This window comes from Dysidea avara, chromosome 7 (genome assembly GCF_963678975.1).
Source record: "Dysidea avara chromosome 7, odDysAvar1.4, whole genome shotgun sequence".
Classification (NCBI taxonomy): domain Eukaryota; kingdom Metazoa; phylum Porifera; class Demospongiae; order Dictyoceratida; family Dysideidae; genus Dysidea; species Dysidea avara.
Window position 1 is genome coordinate 36,992,961 of NC_089278.1, and position 22,295 is coordinate 37,015,255.

Below are 22,295 nucleotides of genomic sequence, written 5' to 3' on the forward strand. Positions count from 1 at the left end.
TGTGTAAACACATGTATGCACATCACGCCACATTCTTGAAAAATGCTTGACTGTCTTCTTCGGTTATTGCATATAGCACATCAGAAATGATTCAGAGTATTCGAAAACACTAGCATCAACTCAAAGAAACACTCTACTTGACTCTGTTCACAGGAAAAGTTTTACTGGGTTGCATAACAAACCAACAATAGTGCACGAAGGATCCGGCTTTCCTAGAAACGGGACCTCCATAAACACGTGTGTTTCAGCATAGGCACATCGTGCTAACAAATGCACAACACCAGTGTAAGCATGTCAAAATTGTATTCAGTGAGTGTTTTTTATTAGAGCGATCCGTCATATGGCAGTTGCCATTGTGAATGGGTTAATGTCTCAGGGAGATTAAAGACAGAAATGATCAAATTTTTGGGCAAAAATGGCCATAAAGGTCACCAAAGGTCAAACCTGCGATGGCATTATATCAGAAAATTAATGTCATGAGGAATACTACTTATGCGGAAAGTTTCATGGTTTTATGAAAAAGTCCACGATTTTACATTGTGCCACTATACTATGAATCAAAATTTTATCCAAAATGCTTTCAGGAATTTTCCAAAATTTTTTACCTATTGTGCTCTTCAGTGTTCTCACTATGCTCGTAGGTTGTTAGCTAACATTTCTTGCCATAATCTTGTCTTGATCAGTGAATACTCTACTAGAGTATTTAATCTATAAAGTGACTGTTCTATTAGAGAGTATCAATCTAAGGAGCTAAGTACAATGAATGATTGCAGCTTGCATTTTCCACTGACTGCTCTATTAGGGAGTATTGATCAATTAAACTTTATAGTTTGAAATATCCAACCACTCTATAGCCTATTGTGCTGGCATATTTGACACAAGCCTAGTTGCAAGGCTAACCAGCTGAATCTCTGTGAGTATGCATTAAATTTCTAGAGCATGTGTACAAGAGTACACTGACTCTGTAGCCCTCCTCTGAACATGCACTTATAAATGAATAAGCACTACTCAAAGACCTATTGTACTAATGCCTGTATTTGAAGAAACATTACTGTCAAAATATAGTACTGTATAGTAGTATAGTGGATAATTAATCCTCACTTTAGTCATGGATGCACTATTAATGTGCTGTAGTTATGAAAATTAAGCAAGAATTAACTTTCCATATAGTATAGCTGCAGTGACCTTCCTTATTTCATTGCTCTATTTCTAAAATATTCCTTACTCTCAATTGTATATACAATCTTACTTGTATATTAATCCACACAAAACAGCCAAGCTGTGAACACAGGGTGCAGCTTGAGTGAAAAGAGTTGTGAAATCAAAGGTGGAGACAAAGAAATGGCTGCAATCATGTTAATGCCTATAATGTATAGCTGATATTAGCATTAACAGTATTGCAGCTATTTCTTGGTTGCCGCATTTGATTTCACACCCAGGGCCACAACATTTTCCATAGCTTGGCTGTTTTGTGTGGATTTCATTTCTTTTTGTGCTCTACATATAATATTATGGGGTTTGTTTTTATCCGCATTATTTCTTATCTACAGACACAACAATGACTATTGAAGACAGAAGTTATAATTGTATTGTACTATACATCACGCTTTATTTGACTGTTTGTTATCATTATTGCAACACACACATTTTTGAGGACTTCTAAGATGCATGAATATTTTAGAATTTCCAGTAGATCAATGAAATTATAAACTTTCACTATTAAGCTGGAATTTTCATTTTAATTTAAACTAGGTGAGGTGAACAACTGTGATAACAGTGGCTCACTGGTAAGGATTTGGGTGATCAGTATGGAGGTAGCTGGTTTGTACTCTGGCAAGTTTATTTGTACATTTTTCATGCACTTTCTTACCTCCTGTGACTGTTCTATTAGAGTATCTCGAACCTTCGTTTTACACTTATTTGGTTTTGTTTTGTAACTGTAGCTGTTACTGCTTTGTTTTTCAAACCATCAAAAGACACTGCTATGATGGCTAGGCCAATGTACACAAAAATTTCAAGTAATTCCCATAAGTGGTTTACCCTGTAGCCATGACAAAAGTTCAATCTTTATTATGTAAATAAATGTTCAGGTCATAGTGGATATATATTAGATTCATTGCAAAGTTAATAAACAAACTCACCTTTATTATGCTGTTTATCAGTACCACATTTCAACACAATCACAATTACGTGTTTACATTTTATAACTAGTTTTGCAAAATGTACAAGAAGAATAAATCAGCCCCATATACTCTTACAAAGAAAAGAAAAAAATAAACAAAGAAAAACATCGAAACTTTTCTTACAAATGGCTGGGGCAAATTCAATCAAATTTGCTGTGTGGCCTGCTCTACCTGGCAGACAGCTATAATACAACAATGGTGTGCTTTGCAGAAGGGACCATGGAGCTTTGCATGACTGAAAATCATGTTTCTTTCTTCCTGTCAATATTGCATGGTGTGGCGTGTCAGCTTTCTTGGCTGCAAAACACACTACCATGTTTCTTGATACATAAAGTAATGTGATATTACCTACAATAAGCTACACAAGTGCTAATTTTAAAATTTGTTCATACAGTAGCATAGTAAATTGGCTGTATCATGTCATAAATTCACTTCATATTTTTGCGGTGAATAAAGATTTTTTCTAAGCCTCCAGTTTTATTCATAGCAAATTCACTAAACAGCAATGCAGCCACTACACCAGCTAGTACAACTTGGAACAATTGTATCGCTGACAAGAGCTTGCAGCAAACAAGCATTTTAATTACTTAATGGTCTTCACTGAGTTAGTACTGTTGTTTTTGTGGCTACATATATACTATGTACTCAGTGCTGTTGCATTACTTTCCAGCATGCAAGCCATTTACAACCCCATCTACCAGGTTCAAATAGCCTGTTTGTACAAGTAGCTCCATATTAAAATGATTCCAAGTCATTGAGGCAGGCTGTAAGTAAGTTCATATTATTTGTAATTGCTCTGTCATACAATAACGATTCTGCAATAAATTATTAAGTATCATAAATGCTTGTACTATTTGCTCTATGTCCCATTATAAGGGCGACATCATTAGGACACATGATAGTGTGTCGTGCGGCTAAGTACAGCTAGTGTGGATGCACGACAGACAAGTGTGTATTTTACAGGAACCAAGAAAACGCTGTTTCACGCATTCGTAGCTCAATAGTGCCTGAACGGAAACTAATCAGTTTTGCTGCAGAAACTCCCTCAGGGTAGGGCACCACCAATACAAATTTGAGCTGAATCTTCCCAGCCATTGCTGAGATATGAGCCTTCTTATTTTCTTATTTTCGTATTTTTCTTCTTACTTAAATTTTCTTTTCGTACACTTTAGAAAAATTGCAATAACTCATGCGTGCTTTAGTCAATTAACTTCAAATTTGGTGGGCTGTAAGGGCATAATGCAGCACATCAGCAACCAATTTTTTATGCAGATCGAACCATGAATAACAGAATTATGTGCGATTTTGAAAATTACAACAACGATTTGTTGTCATGCCTACGGGTAATCCATTTGACGGAATAACTTGATAATCAGGTTGTACATGAAGCTACTATCATAGTGCAAACCTTTTGTGGTTTGAAAGTACTAAAAGTATTAGCTGAGGAGATATAAAGCAAAACCAAACATGTGAAAATGTGATCAAGATACTCTAATAGAACAGTCACTGATAAGTGAAAAACGTGTGCAAAAATGTCGGAAAAATCTCCAGGGTTTGAACCAGCGGCCTCCACACCTATATACCTATGCCCTTTACTCTGCCACTGCTGTCAGTTGCTCTTCTCACTTAATTTCTACCTTATAAGTGAAAGTTCTGATTTAGTACACTAGAATGATAACTCATAGATCTATCAGTGGAAATTCTATATGCATTGTATTGAAGTGCTCAGAAAAAAAGTGTGCTCTATTAGAGTACTACAAAAATTATGGAAATAGCCTATATCAAGTGTGTCGTGCGGCCAAGTACAGCCAGTGTGGGAGGGTGACAAACTCGTTTTATGGTAGTGTTCTGCATTTTGTGTATCAACATCAATAAACTGTTTGATATGATACTGTATCACGATACTAGTGGTCATGGCTAGTTATGAGCTAACAGTATCCAATCCTTAAAGAGCAGACACTGATCTTACATTCACTTTGATTACAAATTTCTTTATTCAGTGAATGTTGATATACTACAGTACTATACTGATGTGACAAATAGCCTGAGCTAGTGTGTTCTGATATGATTTTTAGTATGGAAATAGAGTTGTTGTTAAAAACACATCTCTCCCTGGTTACCTGCCTCTATTACACCACTCAGACAATTAACTACCACAAACATCTTAAAGAATGCTTCCACAAAGGCTTGTCCGGATTACTCCACATTTTGTTGAGTTGTCAAGATGGCTACAGTAGGTTGTTAATTGCTTAGTTGTGCAGTTCTTTATACTTTAAAGTGTGACAGCTACTGTTTTTAGAAGACCTCATTTCCTTTTGTAATTGGAAGTTCTGAAGCCAGCTTATGGTTGGCCTTGATAATTCCTTTTAACTTTTTCCCTTTACTACAAGAATCCTCAAAGACTCTGTGTGGCTATGAAGAACTTAAACAAGACAAATTTTGAAGGACGTTTTACAAAGCAACAGTTTCCTGAGGTATGATCTTTGTCTGGGATTCGTGGAGTGGCATCACATGGTGTGCAAGGGTTAAAAACTGTCGAGAATTACTCATGAGATAGAATGATTGAGTCAGAGGTTATTGAAAGAAGTTCATACACTGCTGGGACTGATTGCTGGAGTGACTGAAAATACACACAAACTTTTCTTGGCATTTATTGAATATAGTTCCACTGTATAAAGGATTAACATTTTATTGTCTAGTGTCAGTGCTGTACTGGTGTGTTTTATATCCATATTTGGCTATTTGCTCCATCACTAACCAATATACCATTCATGGTTGATATGATGTAATGAATAGTCTAAATGGCTCTGCCACAGGGTGATAACTAATTTATCACACAGTAGCAGAGATGCTCCGTCTAGCTGTATGGTAGTCATCACCAAGCGCGGCACATTGACACTCCCACACCAGTAAAATATTTACTTCTTTGATCACATCCAGTAATGAATTACCATACCAAGTTACTAACTGTGCTTGTTCTAATAGTTTAACTCTGTGTATACTATAACACAACTTGGTGGGAAAATCCCTACATTGGCATGTTAATTTTATTTAATGCCAAGTAGGGATTTTCACACCGAGCTATGCTGTAATACCATCATTCACCTCTTGTTTCACTACTTTTTATTCCTACTTCATAAATTAGTGTTGTTATAGCATACAGCTATACACGTGTGATTGTTCTATTAGGGTGATGACTGCTGTATTAGAGTATCACGAGCCAGCCTTCATCTACCAGGGGGCACGTCACTATTTCATATTTTGACTGCACTAGCTAGCATCATTGATACAGCTAGACCAAAAATAAGGGTGTGTGGTTATTGTGATTGAGCAAAATTATAAAGAGATGTGATCCTCGCGCACAATCGTTATTAATCAACGATCATTAATGGACATTGTCTCAATCCTATCGTGAAGTTACAGGTATCTACTGACCATAAGAGAAGGTGGTGTTGAACTTATTAAAAGCAGCTGTACGAAGTTAATTGGACAGCATGTTTGTGGTAATGCACGAACAAATGCGGAAATCCATAGACCACCAAAGTGTCTCAGTGGACTAACTGGAACAAGCTCTGTCAGACCGTCCAACTACTGTTGTTGATATAACTAACATTATTCACACTTTAAAACTATTAGCTTGTCACAACGCTAATTAATGTGCAATGGCACCAGCAGCCACTGCATGATTACTGTTATATGGAGCACACCTGACTAGCAACACGGTCTCCTTTCTCGCTTAATAACCTTAAAACTATGTTTCACAGACCATCAAAATTTAGTATAGGCATTGGGTAAGCATCACTCTACAATAGCACATGCTTTGAAATTTTGCGATTCGGGCTTGATGGTGTTGTTGGCCAATGTTGTAGTCCACAGGTGTGCATTTTCACTACTTTCCATGTGGTTATCAGTAAAAGGAAAGTGTAGAATGTGAGAAATGGTTGGCACCAGTGGCTTAGCACTTATCCAGCCGCCTGCAAGTGTTTTCTTGTTTTTAATGCTGCATTTGATGTTAGATGGACTAATATTTTTCCATAATAGTGATTTTCATCATGTAAGATGTCTCTACCACTGTACTGTTTGATAGTTGTTAGTCAATAAATCTGTGTGAGGGAAAAGTAGAAATAATAAATCACAGAAATAAAAAGCAATGAAGCAAGGAGGTTATCTACACTTGTAGCCTTACAGGTAGATATTTAATTCCTACATCAGATCAGTACAGGTTGACAATAGGGTTAAATGTCCATTGCAGTATAGCTGCAGGTTTAGATGACCTCCTTTAAGCAATGCGACTATTCCAGTTTGTTTTCAGATATGTTCCACTTGCTGTGCAGTGATACAAATGAGGAACAGTTAAGGAAAGTGCCTCTGCAATTAATTCTGTCACTACAGAAATTACAACTGAACGTGTGCCCTGACTATCTGTTAGTATTACTAAAAGTGAAACATTCCACTTCGTTTTCAGCTATGTTCTATACCCATTATACAATGTTATAATCAAAGAAGGGTATGAGAAGTGCCTTTCCACAATCAATCCACCAACTACAGAATTACAGACAACTCATGTGATAGCCAGCACTGAAGCAATGACACTCCCATGAATCAGTGGCTATCTTACAAGGAGCTTTGGAAGTTCAAATTTGACATTCGTTCCAGCCCTAATGTATAGCTGCACTTAACAAAAGGCACGTCTCAGGTCAAAGCAATGTTGAACAGTGAAGAAATCAAGCCCATACAGTTGAGTTATTTATGCTTGGCTGAATGCATCAGTCTATTAGAAGAAAATTCAGCTAAAATCAAAATTAAAATTCCACAGAAACCCGTTGAAGGTATTTAGAGTTACTAGAAACATTGTGTTAAGAAATCGAAACTTCAGGTTTCCAGAATCTGAAATCTATCATGAAACAGGACACATTTTAAACTTTTATCGTAGTTAAATAATAGTTTCTAACATGATACCAACACTTATAGCATTGTTCTGAATTATAATTTTGCTGAAAAGATCGAGATACTCAATAAAGCAGTCAGGTAATATCAACTACTTTAATATAACAGTCCCTTAACTGCAGCAGAAACCTCTTTTCAAAATTCCTGCATACGCCCCTGGAAAAAAATGGCACTGACAAGACATAAAACACACCCCTGCTATCAACAATTACTGAAAAGCGTTATTGACATTTTGCTTCTTATCAGCTTTTTTTACCTAATACACAGCATTACAAATATAAAACAGTACAAGAAGTGCCTCTGCAATCAATGCAGGAAGTTGTGTGATTAAACGTGCACCTGACTATCAATTAACAGCTATTCCACTTTGTTTTCAGGTATGTTCTACCAGTTACAAACAAAGAACAGTATGAGAAGGGTCTCTGTAACCAATCCAGTTACTATGGAATGATTATCATGACAGCCAGCTGCTGAAGCCATGTTACCCCAAATTAGTGCATAAACGAATGCTAGAATTGAGCATTTGAATGAAAAACTGTGGATTATTTGAATGTTTCTAATATTTAAAACCCACAATCAAAATTTTTAATTCATTGAATAGAAGAAGTAAGACTTATTGTTGTGAGGGTTCTATGCACTTACTTGTTGAAATACTCTTTGACATAGACAGTAAAGTGAGTGTAAACAGTAGCAAAGTAGTAGTTTTATCAATGTAATCAACCTTACACCTGGCATGCTAGCCATCAGGTGTATATAGTATTTTTGGCTTCACATGCACCTGACTGTAGACAACAGGCTGTTAACAAAGTGTAAACAATAGTGAAGTACATGTTAACAACTTGACACCTGGTGTGTGTCATGTCCTGTACTATTTTCAGCTGCATGTGACCTAATTATATACATTGAGTGAGGATTTGAATGTTATGAATTTGTATTCGAATGCTCCCAAACAAACAAACATTTGAATTTCAGAACATTTGTTTACGCACTATCCCAAATCAACACCTACGAATAGTATAGAGAAAGAAATGGCACACAAAGGAGGAAAATAGTAAGTCTGCTGTGACTGTCAAAAAAGCATTTCTCAGACTGAAGCAACATCAAACAGTGAAGAAATCAAGCTGGTAACATCAATAATAATTGAGTTATGCTTGGCAGGAGACATCAGTCAATCAGTCAAGCAGTTAGTCAGATAGAAAAAAAATTTTAAAATATATTTTTAGTAACTTGTTGGGATCACTTTGAAGACATTTATGGGCTGGGTTATACTGAACCAATGTTGCCAAATCATTATGAAGGAGAAGTGAGGCTGGTTTTTACAGTCAGAAAAGTCCAAACCTTGATTATCCTTACTGGTGACTTACACAATACATTGTGAATCAATGACACATAAAGCTGGTGACTTAGAAAATGACATCACATCACACAGTGCTACACACATACATTCTTACAAGCTAATGTCAGAGTACACTCAGACTAGACTATGACATGGTACATGATGTGGTTGTGTCATCACATGTTTTACTCACCTTGTTGATCATTGTTACATTAGCTCCAGAATTCACCAACTCCTTGACAGCTTCAACACTACCCCCTTGTGACGCCCAATGTAAAGGGGTATCACCGTCCTATACAAAGTGAAACATAACATCAAGTACTATATACACATACATTAGAAATTATTGGTGGAAGAGCAACAGGTTATTTATGCCTTTGAAGATGTTAGTTATTTGGTGACAGTTTTTTCTCTTAACAATCCACTTGTGTACATTAACCACATCACTATGACTTTCAACATTGTATAGAGAACAGGAAGAATGATAGCATGTATGAAATGAAAATATTCAAGCAGGTCAGATGATATTAGCATGTAACTACCATTCAATGCATGCAAAAACTGGTGAGTTATCAGTGCGATGGTTAGCTAGATAAATTTTCAGTTCACACACTGAGAACATGTAGTGAATACAATTGTATGGGAATTTTAAGTTTGATTATGGATCATAGAAAAATTAAGGAAACAAGGGACCTTGAGGTTGCTTACACCTGCAGATATACTAGAAGACATTTTCCTTACACTTGTTTGCTAATCTTTTTGTAACATTATTATGACTGGTAAACCCATGCTAACCACATCAAAAGAAAGAATGGCACCAGAGTTAATGTTTTCATCTGAACACACACCCCAGCTATCAATTACAGTTCCACCATTCCAGTAGCCCATTCCACTGTTTACACACTCCCCTCAAAATTGAAGTGGCCATTATGCTTTGTTTTCAGCTATGTTTGGCCCACTACAAATGAAGAACAGTGTAAGTGCCTATCCAATCACTACAGAAATATGACGATTCCTGTTTACAAACGTAGGGACCTTTGGGCTGTCAGCAAAAAGAAATGGAACGCAATGGAGGACAAAGGTAAGTCCATGACGTGTGCATTGTACATACTGCAGTATGCCAAAAGGCATGTCTCGGAAGGAAGTAACGTTGAACAGTGAAAAAAATAAGCTTATAGCCTTAGCTGTTATCGAGCTACGCTTGCCTGAAGACATTAGGCAAGCAGGTAGTTAGTCACTAGAAAATTCCATTGAAATTTTGTAACAATCTAATGGAAGCATTTAGGGTCATATATACTGAAGGCACTTTTGGGCTTGGTTAGAATTTTAATGCTTGGTCCCACATTATGTCCTTAACATAGTGCACATCATATAATACACAGTATGGCAAGTTCTGCATTGTAGGGCAGGTACCAATGTTACGTTATTAAAGTGCAAATGTCTTTTATTGTCATAATATAAGTTACGTGTTATCAAATGATGCTACATGTATAGCCTGCAGAATAGGACAGGTTAGAACCATGCACATCATTGTAAGCGTCACATTACTATAGTTACCTTAGCTTAGCTACTGCAGTTCTGCAGGTTCAGGAGTACCTGCATGTTTCCCATCATTTTGGTATACATGCTGTACTTTGCAGGATGGTGGCGTAAGGCTCATGCACTTTAAAAGTAATATCACCACGCATGCTGCAGGATATGAATGGCACTGATGTTTAATGCTTGGTTGTCACGTGCTCCCTGGCTGCACGTAGGGCAGGTAGCAATACTAAATACAAAGCCACTGTGTGTAGAAAATGCACGTTCACTTTTTGATGCTGAGGTGATCTTGAACAGAACCACAAATCATCATGTTACAAGTGACACTACATACAACACTACTAACCCAACAATAACACAGGTACCTGACCTACAGTACAGCACTTTCCCTATTGTTTATGCTATACACTCCAACTTACAAAAAAGTTAACATTGAAAACCCAAGTTATTAAACATCACTGTCATTTACATGATCAAGATATAGTGCTTTCCCTATATATTCTTCCACAAAGAAGGACTAAGAAATAACAACAGTAAACTTTATTTCTATCACATGCTCTCATCATGTGCCCTTTGCTGTATAGACACTACACAAGAATTTTATTACTCTCCAGAACAGGCAAATCCGATGGTTTATATGTTTTAGTGATTTGAATTTTGTTTTATCACATACTAAAGCAATTAAAATATGCACAAAAATTTTATGTGGCATACCAGTTTATTTTGTTAAATAAATTTTTTTTGCAAAACAGCGTGTTATTGCTTAACCAGTTGCACATACAAGAAGTACAATATACACAGTCACTGGCTACTTTACAATAACGAGTCACAGGTACAGATTGTGAATTAGACGTTTAAATCTTCACAACATTTACATCAGACATCTTCTAGCATAGAGTACTATAGGTGGATAGTCCTGGCAAATAAGGAGTGTTGATAGGTCACCGTGTTACATGTAGTTGTTGAAACGTTGGTGGTGTCCCCTAATTATAGAGTCAGTGCAATTAGTTCAATGTCAGGAATTTGAATCAAATGATGAGTAATTTTAAAGTAAAAGTATCTCACAAACCACTTCACATATCAAAGTGGTTTTAGTGTCAAATGAAATGCTCATGATCTGGCTTTACCAAGTTTGCTAAAAGAAATTCCCATATAAACAAGTTGTCTATGGCACATCACTAGAATTCCTTGTGTAATTTACATGATGAACTAACTGAACTCACAATTGTGTGTGATGTATGGCTCAGTGGTTATGACAAGTGCCTTCTAAAGATGAGATGGTGAGAGAAATTCCTTGATGTTACCTAACTTTTTGTACTCTATGCAGATTTTGAACCTTTTAGTGCAACCATCGTTACTGGCACTTCTACCTAACTACATTTGTAACTTTTCATTTTATACCTTTATTCTTTCTACCTAACTGTTCCTAAACACTAACACTGTAAAGTGTTTTGTACTTACAAAGTAACTAATTTTACAAGGAAGGTGATGACAGCTATTGATTGTAACGTAGTATAGGAGCAAGAAGGCAGGTATTGTATTAGTACAACATATAAGCTAATCAGATACACGTTAGTAGATAGTTTAATGCTCATCAGCTTTTTATGTATGTAACTTCTATATAAGACAATAAAGTTCTGCACGTAGGGCACGCATAGTTACCAGTCATAATCTATCACCCTACTTGAATGAATAACATACTTACTAGGAGAACTCCACCAATGTTAGTATACACATATGACAATCACTACTACACCAGACACATAATTAACACAACATAGTATTCAAGATTTATTTTTTGAGCATTACTATTGCAATTTGAATTTTAATGAAAGCAAAATTGGACGATAACAATTTCCCACAGAGTAACATGGACCAGTGAGATGTCATCTCATACACATCACTACATATACCACACAATCAATACTACACCAGACACATACACACATACACACATGATCATAGAGGTCATAACTCTACACATCATTTAATGCTACACACTCAGACAACAATACTACTTGTTTAAATGAAGTTTAAAGACTTTAAACATAGTTAATGGTGGGAGCAAACACCACACACACCTTTGCTAGCTAAAGGAGAGCATTATCTAAAAAACAGCATTATTTGGAGTAACAACGCATGCGCAGCAAGTACGTAACACACGGTCAGTCCATCACCTACTCAAGAGTGCTACCCATATCTCTCCCACCACTTCACTAGCTAGGTAATATGGCTATAGAGGTATAAGCACACAGCCACAAGTATACAATTTATTTCAACGGCCAATGGGTTGCTGTAAGCATGCAGACAGATTTGTTCCTATATACTTGTATAAATTCACCCAACAGATTACCTCACAAGACAGACGTTCAATCACATGCTAAAATTACATTGAATCACATACCCTTGTACATGTGTGTGAATATACTGAATGTGTAAACACTATATGTGCAGGGAATGTTTGACAACCAGACAACCTCTGGTCAATATGTATTAGTGTCCAGACCACTACTGCTGGAGAGCAGCCTGTATGGTGCATAGCTACTGCACTGTACACATACATAATGGCAAGTCACATAGCACAGCTCACTACACTATAGTTACTGCTTTGCTGTATGTGTGTTCCTTGCTGTGTGTTATTCTCTACCAATGCAGATGGTGCTGTCAGACATCCAGTCCACAGATCACATAATTGAAATTGCTGGTCCACCACCGTGATCAGACTACCACAGCCACTGGTCATAACACGTAGCTAATGCTAACCCCTTAAAGGGACATGAATGCTACCAGAAGTCAGCACGCCGCAAAAGCCAGTAAATGCTATTCCTCTCACACTGGGAGTACCAACATGCCTATAGCTTGATGGGCACATATTTGGAGTACCAACATGCCACCTGCTTTATTGGCACATGTTTGCTACAAGGCCAAAGGAGGTGCACCTGTATTCTGGTACACTGTTGTCATTGCAGGCTTGTGCCTCTTTCTGTGCCATCACAAACAGAACAATACTAGCTCTGGTTGCTATGCAGCACCTCCATTCCTTATAGAGGGACTGTGATAGTATGAGGTCTCACCTAGGATGGCTTCTGCATATCACGTAGGCATAAATTGTACCCATCATCATGCTTGGGTATGAAGAACTTGGTGGTGCGAAAACAATTCCTGACACCAAATTCTTCCTTATACCCAAGTATCTGTTGCCTCAGATTAAAGCCCATTTTTTCCCATTGGCCTTGAGTAGAGTTGGAGGTTTATCCCAAAAGGAAGCCAAGACTCTGTACAGATACCAAACCACCCCCACAATCATTAGCTTGTGGGAGGAGAAGCAACAGACAACTGATAATCAACTAGGCTAGAGAATAACAAGTAAGTGACCAACATTAACAGTTAACATGTACACAACAGTTACTATCAACATCTCATTACTATACTAGCTTACATTATTGATGGCATTAACATCCAGTCCTGACTTGATACACTCCTTCACTATGGCAGTATCTCCACCATAGGCAGCATGATGGAGTGTGGTCCAATTATCCTACAACAACATAAATCATGAAGAAGTGAATGAGTAGTTTAAGTTGTCATGTTTGTACAATGTACATAGCTACAACATAAAGTTACTATCAAACTTGATCATTTTGCACAATATATCCTGAAACTAATATACCAACAACAATCATTACAACATGTTACTATTAACTTTATTACAGTACATGGGCAGGTGCTGCTGGCCACATATCCTGATTTCTGGTGACTACCCAATTAAACAGTTTTAATTGTTATTCAATACCATATTTACCTGCATAGACACCCGAGTGTTTATATTTACTTTTAACCCACAAGCCTTTGTTCTCAAAGTGTACCAAAGCTCAAGACAATCGAGCTACACATTCCCATTTTATAATGGTTTTTGTTAGGTGTGCAAAAAGAATAATCTAAGCCCCCCAAACGAAGAAGAAAAAACAAAGAAATTAAGCAGATTTTGAAGGCTTCTATTTCACGGTGGCATTTGCCAATGTTGCTCAAATTTGGTATGTGGGGTGCTGAAGGTGAGGGTCATCTGCAGTATACAAATGATTCCAATTCGTGAAGGAAACACAGAGCTACGTATGCGTGAAAATAGTGCTTTGTTTCTTCCAATAATTATACTCACAATGTGGCATGCCGGCTTTCTTGCCGCACGACACACTACCGTGTGTCTTGATCATTGTTATGTGTTCCTACAGTAAAGGGCATGCAAATTATGGGAATTTATTTACAGCACAGTAGAAACTTCACCATTGTTACTTCTTTCTTGGAAACGCTTTCATTTTCTATACACTAAGGAGTATAGGGAAAGCTTTAACATTATTCAAACTGAATCATGACATATAAAAGTCATGTGAGTAAAATAATTACTTATTTTTAAAGTTTAGAATTAACAATTTTACAATGTACTTTCTGATTGAGCAATTGTGAAAATTTATTTTACTGGCACATATTACACTCTGCAGCACTTGAAATATCATCCAGTGTGTAGAAGGATAAGGTGTCATACATGTTTATGTGGTGAACCAGACTGGAAGGTAGGCAGGAAAAAGCAGTAATGATAATTTCTCTTTCTCTTTTGTGTGGACTGTTAACAACGTGTCCATGTATAGGGCCACACCTAGGGACCTGCCGATTATGCTGGCATAATAGGTGCTTGAAAGCATTGAGCATAATGCTAGCATAATAGGCAGGACACTTGTGCATTACCATAAATTCTTGCTTATCAAAATACATATCACAGAAAAAGATCGATATACTTTAATACAACAGTCAGAGAATAATCAGATAGCTGACTGTTCTATTAGAGTATATTGATCTTTTCTATGACATACATTTTGACAAGCAAGGATTTAGAGTCTGTGCTTCAGCGACTTACTGTTTTCCCATAAAGTGCAAATTTACTACAAAAACTGGTATAAATATTGAGCATAATAAGGTAAATATTGAGCATTAATTTAAGCATACGTAATAGGCAAATTTTGAGCAGTGCAGCATAGCATAATAGATAAAAATAATTGGCGGGTCCCTAGCCACACCACACAATACTAGTCTAGGCCACACTCACAATAACCAAATATGGTAACACAGTTAGTTCTGTCACTGTGGAATATGGTCACTGTACAAACCATGTATAGTGACTTGTCACAACTACTCAATAAAGTTCACATATTTTGTCTAACAGGTGACTGGATTTGTACTAGTTTAACTGTATTAGTAGATGTAATAGGATTGCTTGTTGTAGTACAGTAGACCATCAGTTATCCAAACTACAATGGTCTCAGGCTATGATAAAAAGTGTTCAGATAAGTTAACTGTTCAGCCCATTCATTTATATACAGAGCTTTGTTCACATACTCCAATAGAACACACCCTTACTCTAATAAACCATCTACAAACAAAATACTCTAATAGAACAGTCATTATCAATTTTAGATAAATGATGGTACAGGCGGATAAGTGAGGGACTACCGTATATTGGATTAATAGTTCTCACTTTGTAAACAAGAAGAAGCCATGTTCAGCTATATGATGGACTATTTTACCCTTCCTGTTTACAATTCTCGTACCATTAATCCCATATACTACATCTATGGTCAGACTGGTCTCACTGACTCATTCTGTTCAGCTGATTCACAAAGCAAAAAATTACTTTTCATTGTAGTTCTCTGTTTATGTTTGATAAAAATCAATCCGATAACCATAGCAACTGTTATGCAATCAACAATTACTGTTACAGAGTGATCAAACTTAGCAGCCATTCCTATAGCACCAAAGGGATGATACCTTAGTAATGTTTGCAGTGTTGCCAAGCAACTATCATTTTACTCCACAATGGAGACATCTATCACTATGGTTACACTATATAGTTGTCATGTTTTTAATACAATAGCCATGCTAATAGAATGGGTAGCTATTTCACTTTTTTGCAAGGGACCTTAAGGTTACGGGGTAGGCGCTTAATAATACGTTATTTTTCGATGCACGATAATGGATGGTGCAATATCAGCACAAAACTCAAGCAGGTGTTAATGATAAGGTTGTTAACTTCAAAGCGTTGTATAGCCACGTGATAATAGCGGAGGAATCATACAAAGTGAGTGTTAATAATTTACTACGGAAGGCAGTCAAGAGTAAAATTAAGTCCCCGCAATATGGTTGAACCAGCTGAACCAGTGTTAGCGTTACTCAGTGCTTAATGTGGTTATTATTCATCAAAAATAGCAGCTGTCAGCCAATTAGTACTAATTTTTTAGGGCAGTATCAATGGGTGGTTATATTATCTAGGTCCTGTCGAGGAGACTTTGTGGGAAAACTGACCAGAGGCTGGTTAATTATCGTATCTTTCAAGGATAATGGTGAGTAGTTCTGCTACGGAAATACCACGAGTCCACTACTGGGCTGTTACAATTGGATAACAACTCAATTCATTCGTGAGGACCTAGAAATCACTAAGTAATAGCTTATTAATGCTAAATATCACGATGTGGCTTCCCATGAAACCTGGTATTTGATGAATAGCAACTCAACAGTTTCACTGTTTAGTGCTTGCATTTCTGTACAAATGCTTCCCTTGTTGAGTGTATTACTGCTTATGGTATTACTTGTACAGTACGTTAATATTCATGTAATTTTAGTGAGTTCTTCCAAGCAAAACGGTTAAAACAGAACTATAAACAAAGCTCCTGCAAAATTATTTATCTGGTAACCCGTAACCTTAACAAAACAAGTCCAATACTCATTTCACTGGATAATATAACATACAGTATTTCTAATACCACAAAGCGGGATTCTTTTGAGGGAGAAAGTTCTTGCAGATTGCCACCATCCAAAATTTCAAGGAGGGATTTTTTTTTTTAATGTGTTGACAAATCTCAAACAAAGCCATTTTGATCAAGGCTGCAATTTTGAGGAGAAATTTTTGCCTGGTTTTGAATAAACACCTGGTCTCAAATGAATATATTATAAATGATGAAGGGAAGAATGTTTTATAGAGTTCCTATATAACTTGAATCTGTGACACATGATTAAGTATGAAGACATCAAGGAGAGTACAATACTGAGGTATAAGTTGGCTCATGAATGATGGTCACGTATATAAATGCCGGTATAGTATAGTGCGGGGTAAGAGTTGCTTAAAATGCCTGGCCATAATTCAACACAATATGGCACATTATATAACAGATTAAGGTGGCGGTCAAATGATCAGTCATGATTATATATAATTGTTCAGTGGACATTTCTATTCTACAATAAGCCGTACTGGGGGATGCTGCAATACTATTACCATAAGTCCTCAAAAAATTCGGCATATTTTTAAATCAATAGTTTTCGTCTCGCCGAATTTTGGCCTATAATTAGATAGAAATCACCACTAATTTTAGTTGATCGACCACTCGTCACAGTATAATTGGTATCGTTGATATTAAGGCTAGATAACTCTGACGTTCTCGTCACTATCAGCATCCATCGCAAAAATAGCAAATGTGCCGATTTTTTTATTAGGGGAAATTATTTCACTGTTAGAATACGGGTACCGAATAAATAGAGGGGGCTGAAAAATTTTAGAGAGAACTTATGGTATCTACACATGATCACCTCAACAAGAACTAACAGCATTGTCATGACTAAGTTAACTAGTTTAAGATAATCCCACACAGCTACTCTAACTATACATATTATTACACAACAGATGGTTTCATAGGGTATAAAGTTTATTGTAGCAAGGGCTCCTCTTATCCACTTGACAGCCATCTTAATTTGTGTGATTACTACACTAATACTATACCACTATACACATAACCTCATTATTAATAAATTATGATCACTAACTTCATCAACCATATCCAGTTTAGCTCCTGCTTTGAGTAGAAGTTGGAAAACTTCATGGTGTCCCCATTGGGCTGCAATATGTAGGGGTGTCCATTGATACTATAGTGAATTATATTTGATGACAATTAACTTCACAACATACTAGCTACACTACTACACATCAACAATAATACAGTCGAGAGTCAATTATCCAAACTAATATGGAGGAGTGTGTATGATAACATTTGAAGTTATTGACCACAAATAGTGAATGTGTAGCCAGTAATCACATCACCTAACAAAGTGTTTATAACTTCAACATAACTACCAGTGTACGACCATCACTCTACCATAAATATCATCCAATAAAAATTGTACACCTACTAAACAGGACCACACCACACTAGTATGGCTGCTATCACATGATCTACTATAACTCAAACAACAAGACTGTTTTCATTTATAATTCTAAACCAGTTGAGTGTGGTCAACTTGTCTGATCAATTTAATGATGGTGGACACTCCTACTAAACCTGTATATGAGCACATTACACTGTAATAATGAAATTCTATTACACCATCAAACTATACCACTACACAATTCGGTCACAATCTACACACAACATGTATAGTCTCACAATACACTGTTACCATGGTTACTATTTTGTTAACACAAACCTGACGCCTGCCTATAATATGCACTTACACAGGGGTTTACCGCTCTATTTTACTAGAAATTCTTTTGATGTGGTAAAAAGAATATAATTAAAATTTTGACTTTGATGTTGGTAGCAAATTGACATTTTTACTGATCTACTTTATTTCACTAGGGAAAGCTCTGTAACACATTATTTCATGTTCAAGATTAATTCCAGATTTGAAGGGTTAAGCAATTAAGTGACAAACCAAACCATGAAATGTTCTGAACCTGTCTATAATATGTTTGCTATTGTCTAAACAATTTGATTATACAGCTACTTCAGTCTTGTTCATAATGGGAACCACAAGAATGTTATAAACCATAAATCGTAAAAATTGATTTGTGAGCATGTTCAACCATTAGTAAACATTGTTCTGATGTTCCTTACAATACAATAAACATTGTTAGTCTGTTTATAATTGAAGCAATACAAGTTAAGACTGGCTATTAGGTGCTTTCACAACTACAACCACATGTGCGTAAACACACACATGGCCTAAAATCCATCTCACAAAATAATTGCATTACAAAATCATAACCTTCCCTACTGTACATGATAACAGGTGATTATGTAACATTACTAGCAATAGCTAGTACATCAAGGATTTGATTACCCATGTTCCAGTGTTTTGTTGGTTTAGTGCATGAAGAATGCTATAGTGTATAAATCTCTATCACTGTCGGGTTTATAGTCTGAGGACACCATATATGGCATCCTTAGCAGTTAAAGGGTTTTAACATGAATACTCAGCAAGGTGAAGAATATTGGTCCTTCATTACCGAGATTACTCAGTATAAGATATTATTACTCAACACCACTATGTCATGGTGGAGTAGATGTTAACCTCTTGTGGAGTGACATCAGTATGGCTAGTGATAAGGAGAATAGATGTCACAGTGACATTACTGTACTAGACCATTATAGGAAACTCACTAAGAGTACAGCATGATGTGGTGATGCCAAATAATCCCACCAGGAGAAACCAGACTAAAGTTTTGATATGGATACAAAACTGTGCACGTTTGTCTTTTAAGTAAGTATATAGGTGATTCTGTGACTTTACTAGAAGCCACATACTAACCCACATATACTAAAAACTTTCCTGCTTGAGGAGACTGGGCATCCAAAAATTTCTGTGAATATATTAGAAATGGTCTTTACAGAAGGTTTTAAGAATAATTGAAAGTTCAGGTTAGTATGCGGCTTCTAGGAAGTATGCCTTACCTTGCCCTTGCTGCTGTACATAAACGTTATTATAACAAAACACTATTTCTCTCAATGCAACCCTGTACAAAATTTCCACACTATCACTGTCTTTTTTATGCTGTGACGTCAAAGTGGATAAGGTCCATACCACTCTAGTTTACTACACTACTGTTATTAGGCCAAACATGTTCCAGATCAGGAAAGTTAACCTAAACCAATGTGGGATGGTGGCTCATTATATTATAATCTGACTATTTATTATAGCAAGCTGAATGCTCTATTAGAGCATATCAATCTCCTGGCTTTTAGGTGATTCTTTAGCCCATCTAGCTTGTTTTCCTCTATGCCTATGTAAGTGAATTGGTTTACTACTCCCATACAATCACTGAGATGATGGAATAATGGCGGACACTCCTGCGATGTCATAATAATGAACAAATTTACACAGGCACTAAGATATGTATAACAACACAGCCCTGGGGGATCTGTAACATAAAATCAACAACAAGTGACCTTATTACAATAGTAACTTTACTATCATGTCATGTACTATATCGGCTATCATTTCTGTATCAGCAAAAATTTTGCGCCTTCAACCTTTGTATCACAATTTGAATTTTGATAAAGCAAACTTGGAGGATGACAATTTCCCACAGAGTAACACAGACCAGTGAGATGTCATCCCATACACATCACTACATATACCACACAATCAATACTCCACCAGACACATAACACACATACGCACATGATCATAGAGGTCACCAATGTACATGATAACTCTACACATCATTTAATGCTACACACTCCTACAACAATACTACTTGTTTAACAGTTAACATGTACACAACAGTTACTACCAACATCTCATTACTATACTAGCTTACCTTATTGATGGCATTAACATCCAGTCCTAACTTGATCAACTCCTTCACTATGGTACTATCTCCACCAAAGGCAGCACAATGGAGTGCTGTACCATCATGCTAAAACAACACAAACACATCATCACTACAACAATCATCATAACACTAGACTAAAAATTGTTAACAATTATCAACATACATTACTACCCCAACTATGCTATAATCTGCTATATACCCATCCAGCTACACTACTAGTTACACATACACTGTAGTGTTATCTGTTGTGTAACTATCATATAGCTAACTGGAAATCTCTCACAGAACACATTTACAAGTGCACAGGGTGCAATACAGTGTGGATTATAAAATACTATGTGTGATCCATTGAACAAAAACTAGACTTGTAGAAATATGTACCTAGTGCATAGCTGCATGGATCTAGTAATGAGATGACGGTGAGGCCATCTGAGTAGCTGTAACTACCATTGTGAAAAATAGACTTATCCCCTTCCCCCATACACAGAAAATTCGAGATTTTAAATGGTACATGAAATTTAATGGCACTACAGTGTATAGTACTGATCAAATGCAATGCCATCTCTCCACAGTGGGAGTAATTTAAAAGCTCGCTAAGTAAAGGGCGTGGCGCTCACAAGTATTCATCCCGTTTAGTTTGAGATGAATACTGGAAGCAAAATGAGTGCCACGCCCTTTAATTAGTGAGTCTTTTAATTGCTTACACTCTCGTGAGACGATGTTGCGTTTGAGCTGTACCATACATCATTGATAGTTTAAAATTCCATTCATATTTAACACAGTAAAAAAATCATATCACATAGTTACAGGCTGCATATAGCATTTCATCACTTGCAGACAGCTGGTTATAAGTCAATTATAATGCCCACACTCAGTGATGTTAGTATTGTTTATAGTGTCATAATCATTATGTAATGCTGACTGCTCTATTAGAGTATTTTGATATCGATCTCTTTAGCAGATTTTAGTGAGATATTTTCTTCTACTCTCCCTCTCTGACCAATGCTGATGAAGGATTTTGAGAGTTGCTATATGTTTGAGTATTCAGAGCAAACCATACCAGCCATACTACTAAATCCATCCTTGTGGTGATTTGAAGTTTTGGAGCAATTGTAACTTGCCACTAGCTTGTACAATACACACCATAATACATCATGTATAAAGCTGTAAGTAGGACTCACTTTGTATTTTGCATTTGTCAATTCATTAATAAAAAATACAACAATGAAATGTACAGTCAATTTCAGGCTGCTTGCGAATGCATTTGAACGTGATTACTTGGACACGCGAGCTGTTTTCTTTCAACCAAGCTCCTTTTAACCCCTTTCACTGCCAAGTTTGTAGAGGCTCTGATCTACTGCTTCTAAACTGCTGTAACTTACACACCATGCCATATAATCCTATAAAACTATATATTAAATTACTCGCTATAGAGCAAGGAATTCGATTATGAAGTTGTTGTTTACAAAAGTGCAACCACAAATCCATTATATAACTTTAAAGTACGAAAATTGATCTAAGTGAAACCAAACGTGAAATTTCACTACTTTACTGGCTAGCACTGTTTATAATAACACAATAAACATCACTAACCTGTTTACAGTTAAAGTGATTATCTCTAGGTCAGGTTTTCCAGCAT

The 22,295-nt window shown here is 36.5% G+C and overlaps 2 protein-coding genes across 2 annotated transcripts in view; one reads left to right on the top strand and one right to left on the bottom strand.

Moving 5' to 3' along the window:
• The window catches only part of LOC136262585 (uncharacterized), a 120,484-nt gene that overhangs the window by 40,984 nt on the left and 57,205 nt on the right, over positions 1–22,295 (top strand). The window lies entirely within an intron of this gene.
• LOC136262575 (death-associated protein kinase 1-like) overlaps positions 1–22,295 on the bottom strand; it is a 44,369-nt gene that overhangs the window by 14,871 nt on the left and 7,203 nt on the right. Inside the window, exons 4-7 of the mRNA XM_066056909.1 lie at positions 20,642–20,740; positions 17,869–17,967; positions 13,445–13,543; positions 8,660–8,758 (exon numbers count right to left, since the gene is read on the bottom strand). Of these exons, the coding sequence (XP_065912981.1) occupies positions 8,660–8,758; positions 13,445–13,543; positions 17,869–17,967; positions 20,642–20,740 (396 nt within the window). The remainder of the gene's footprint in view (positions 1–8,659; positions 8,759–13,444; positions 13,544–17,868; positions 17,968–20,641; positions 20,741–22,295) is intronic.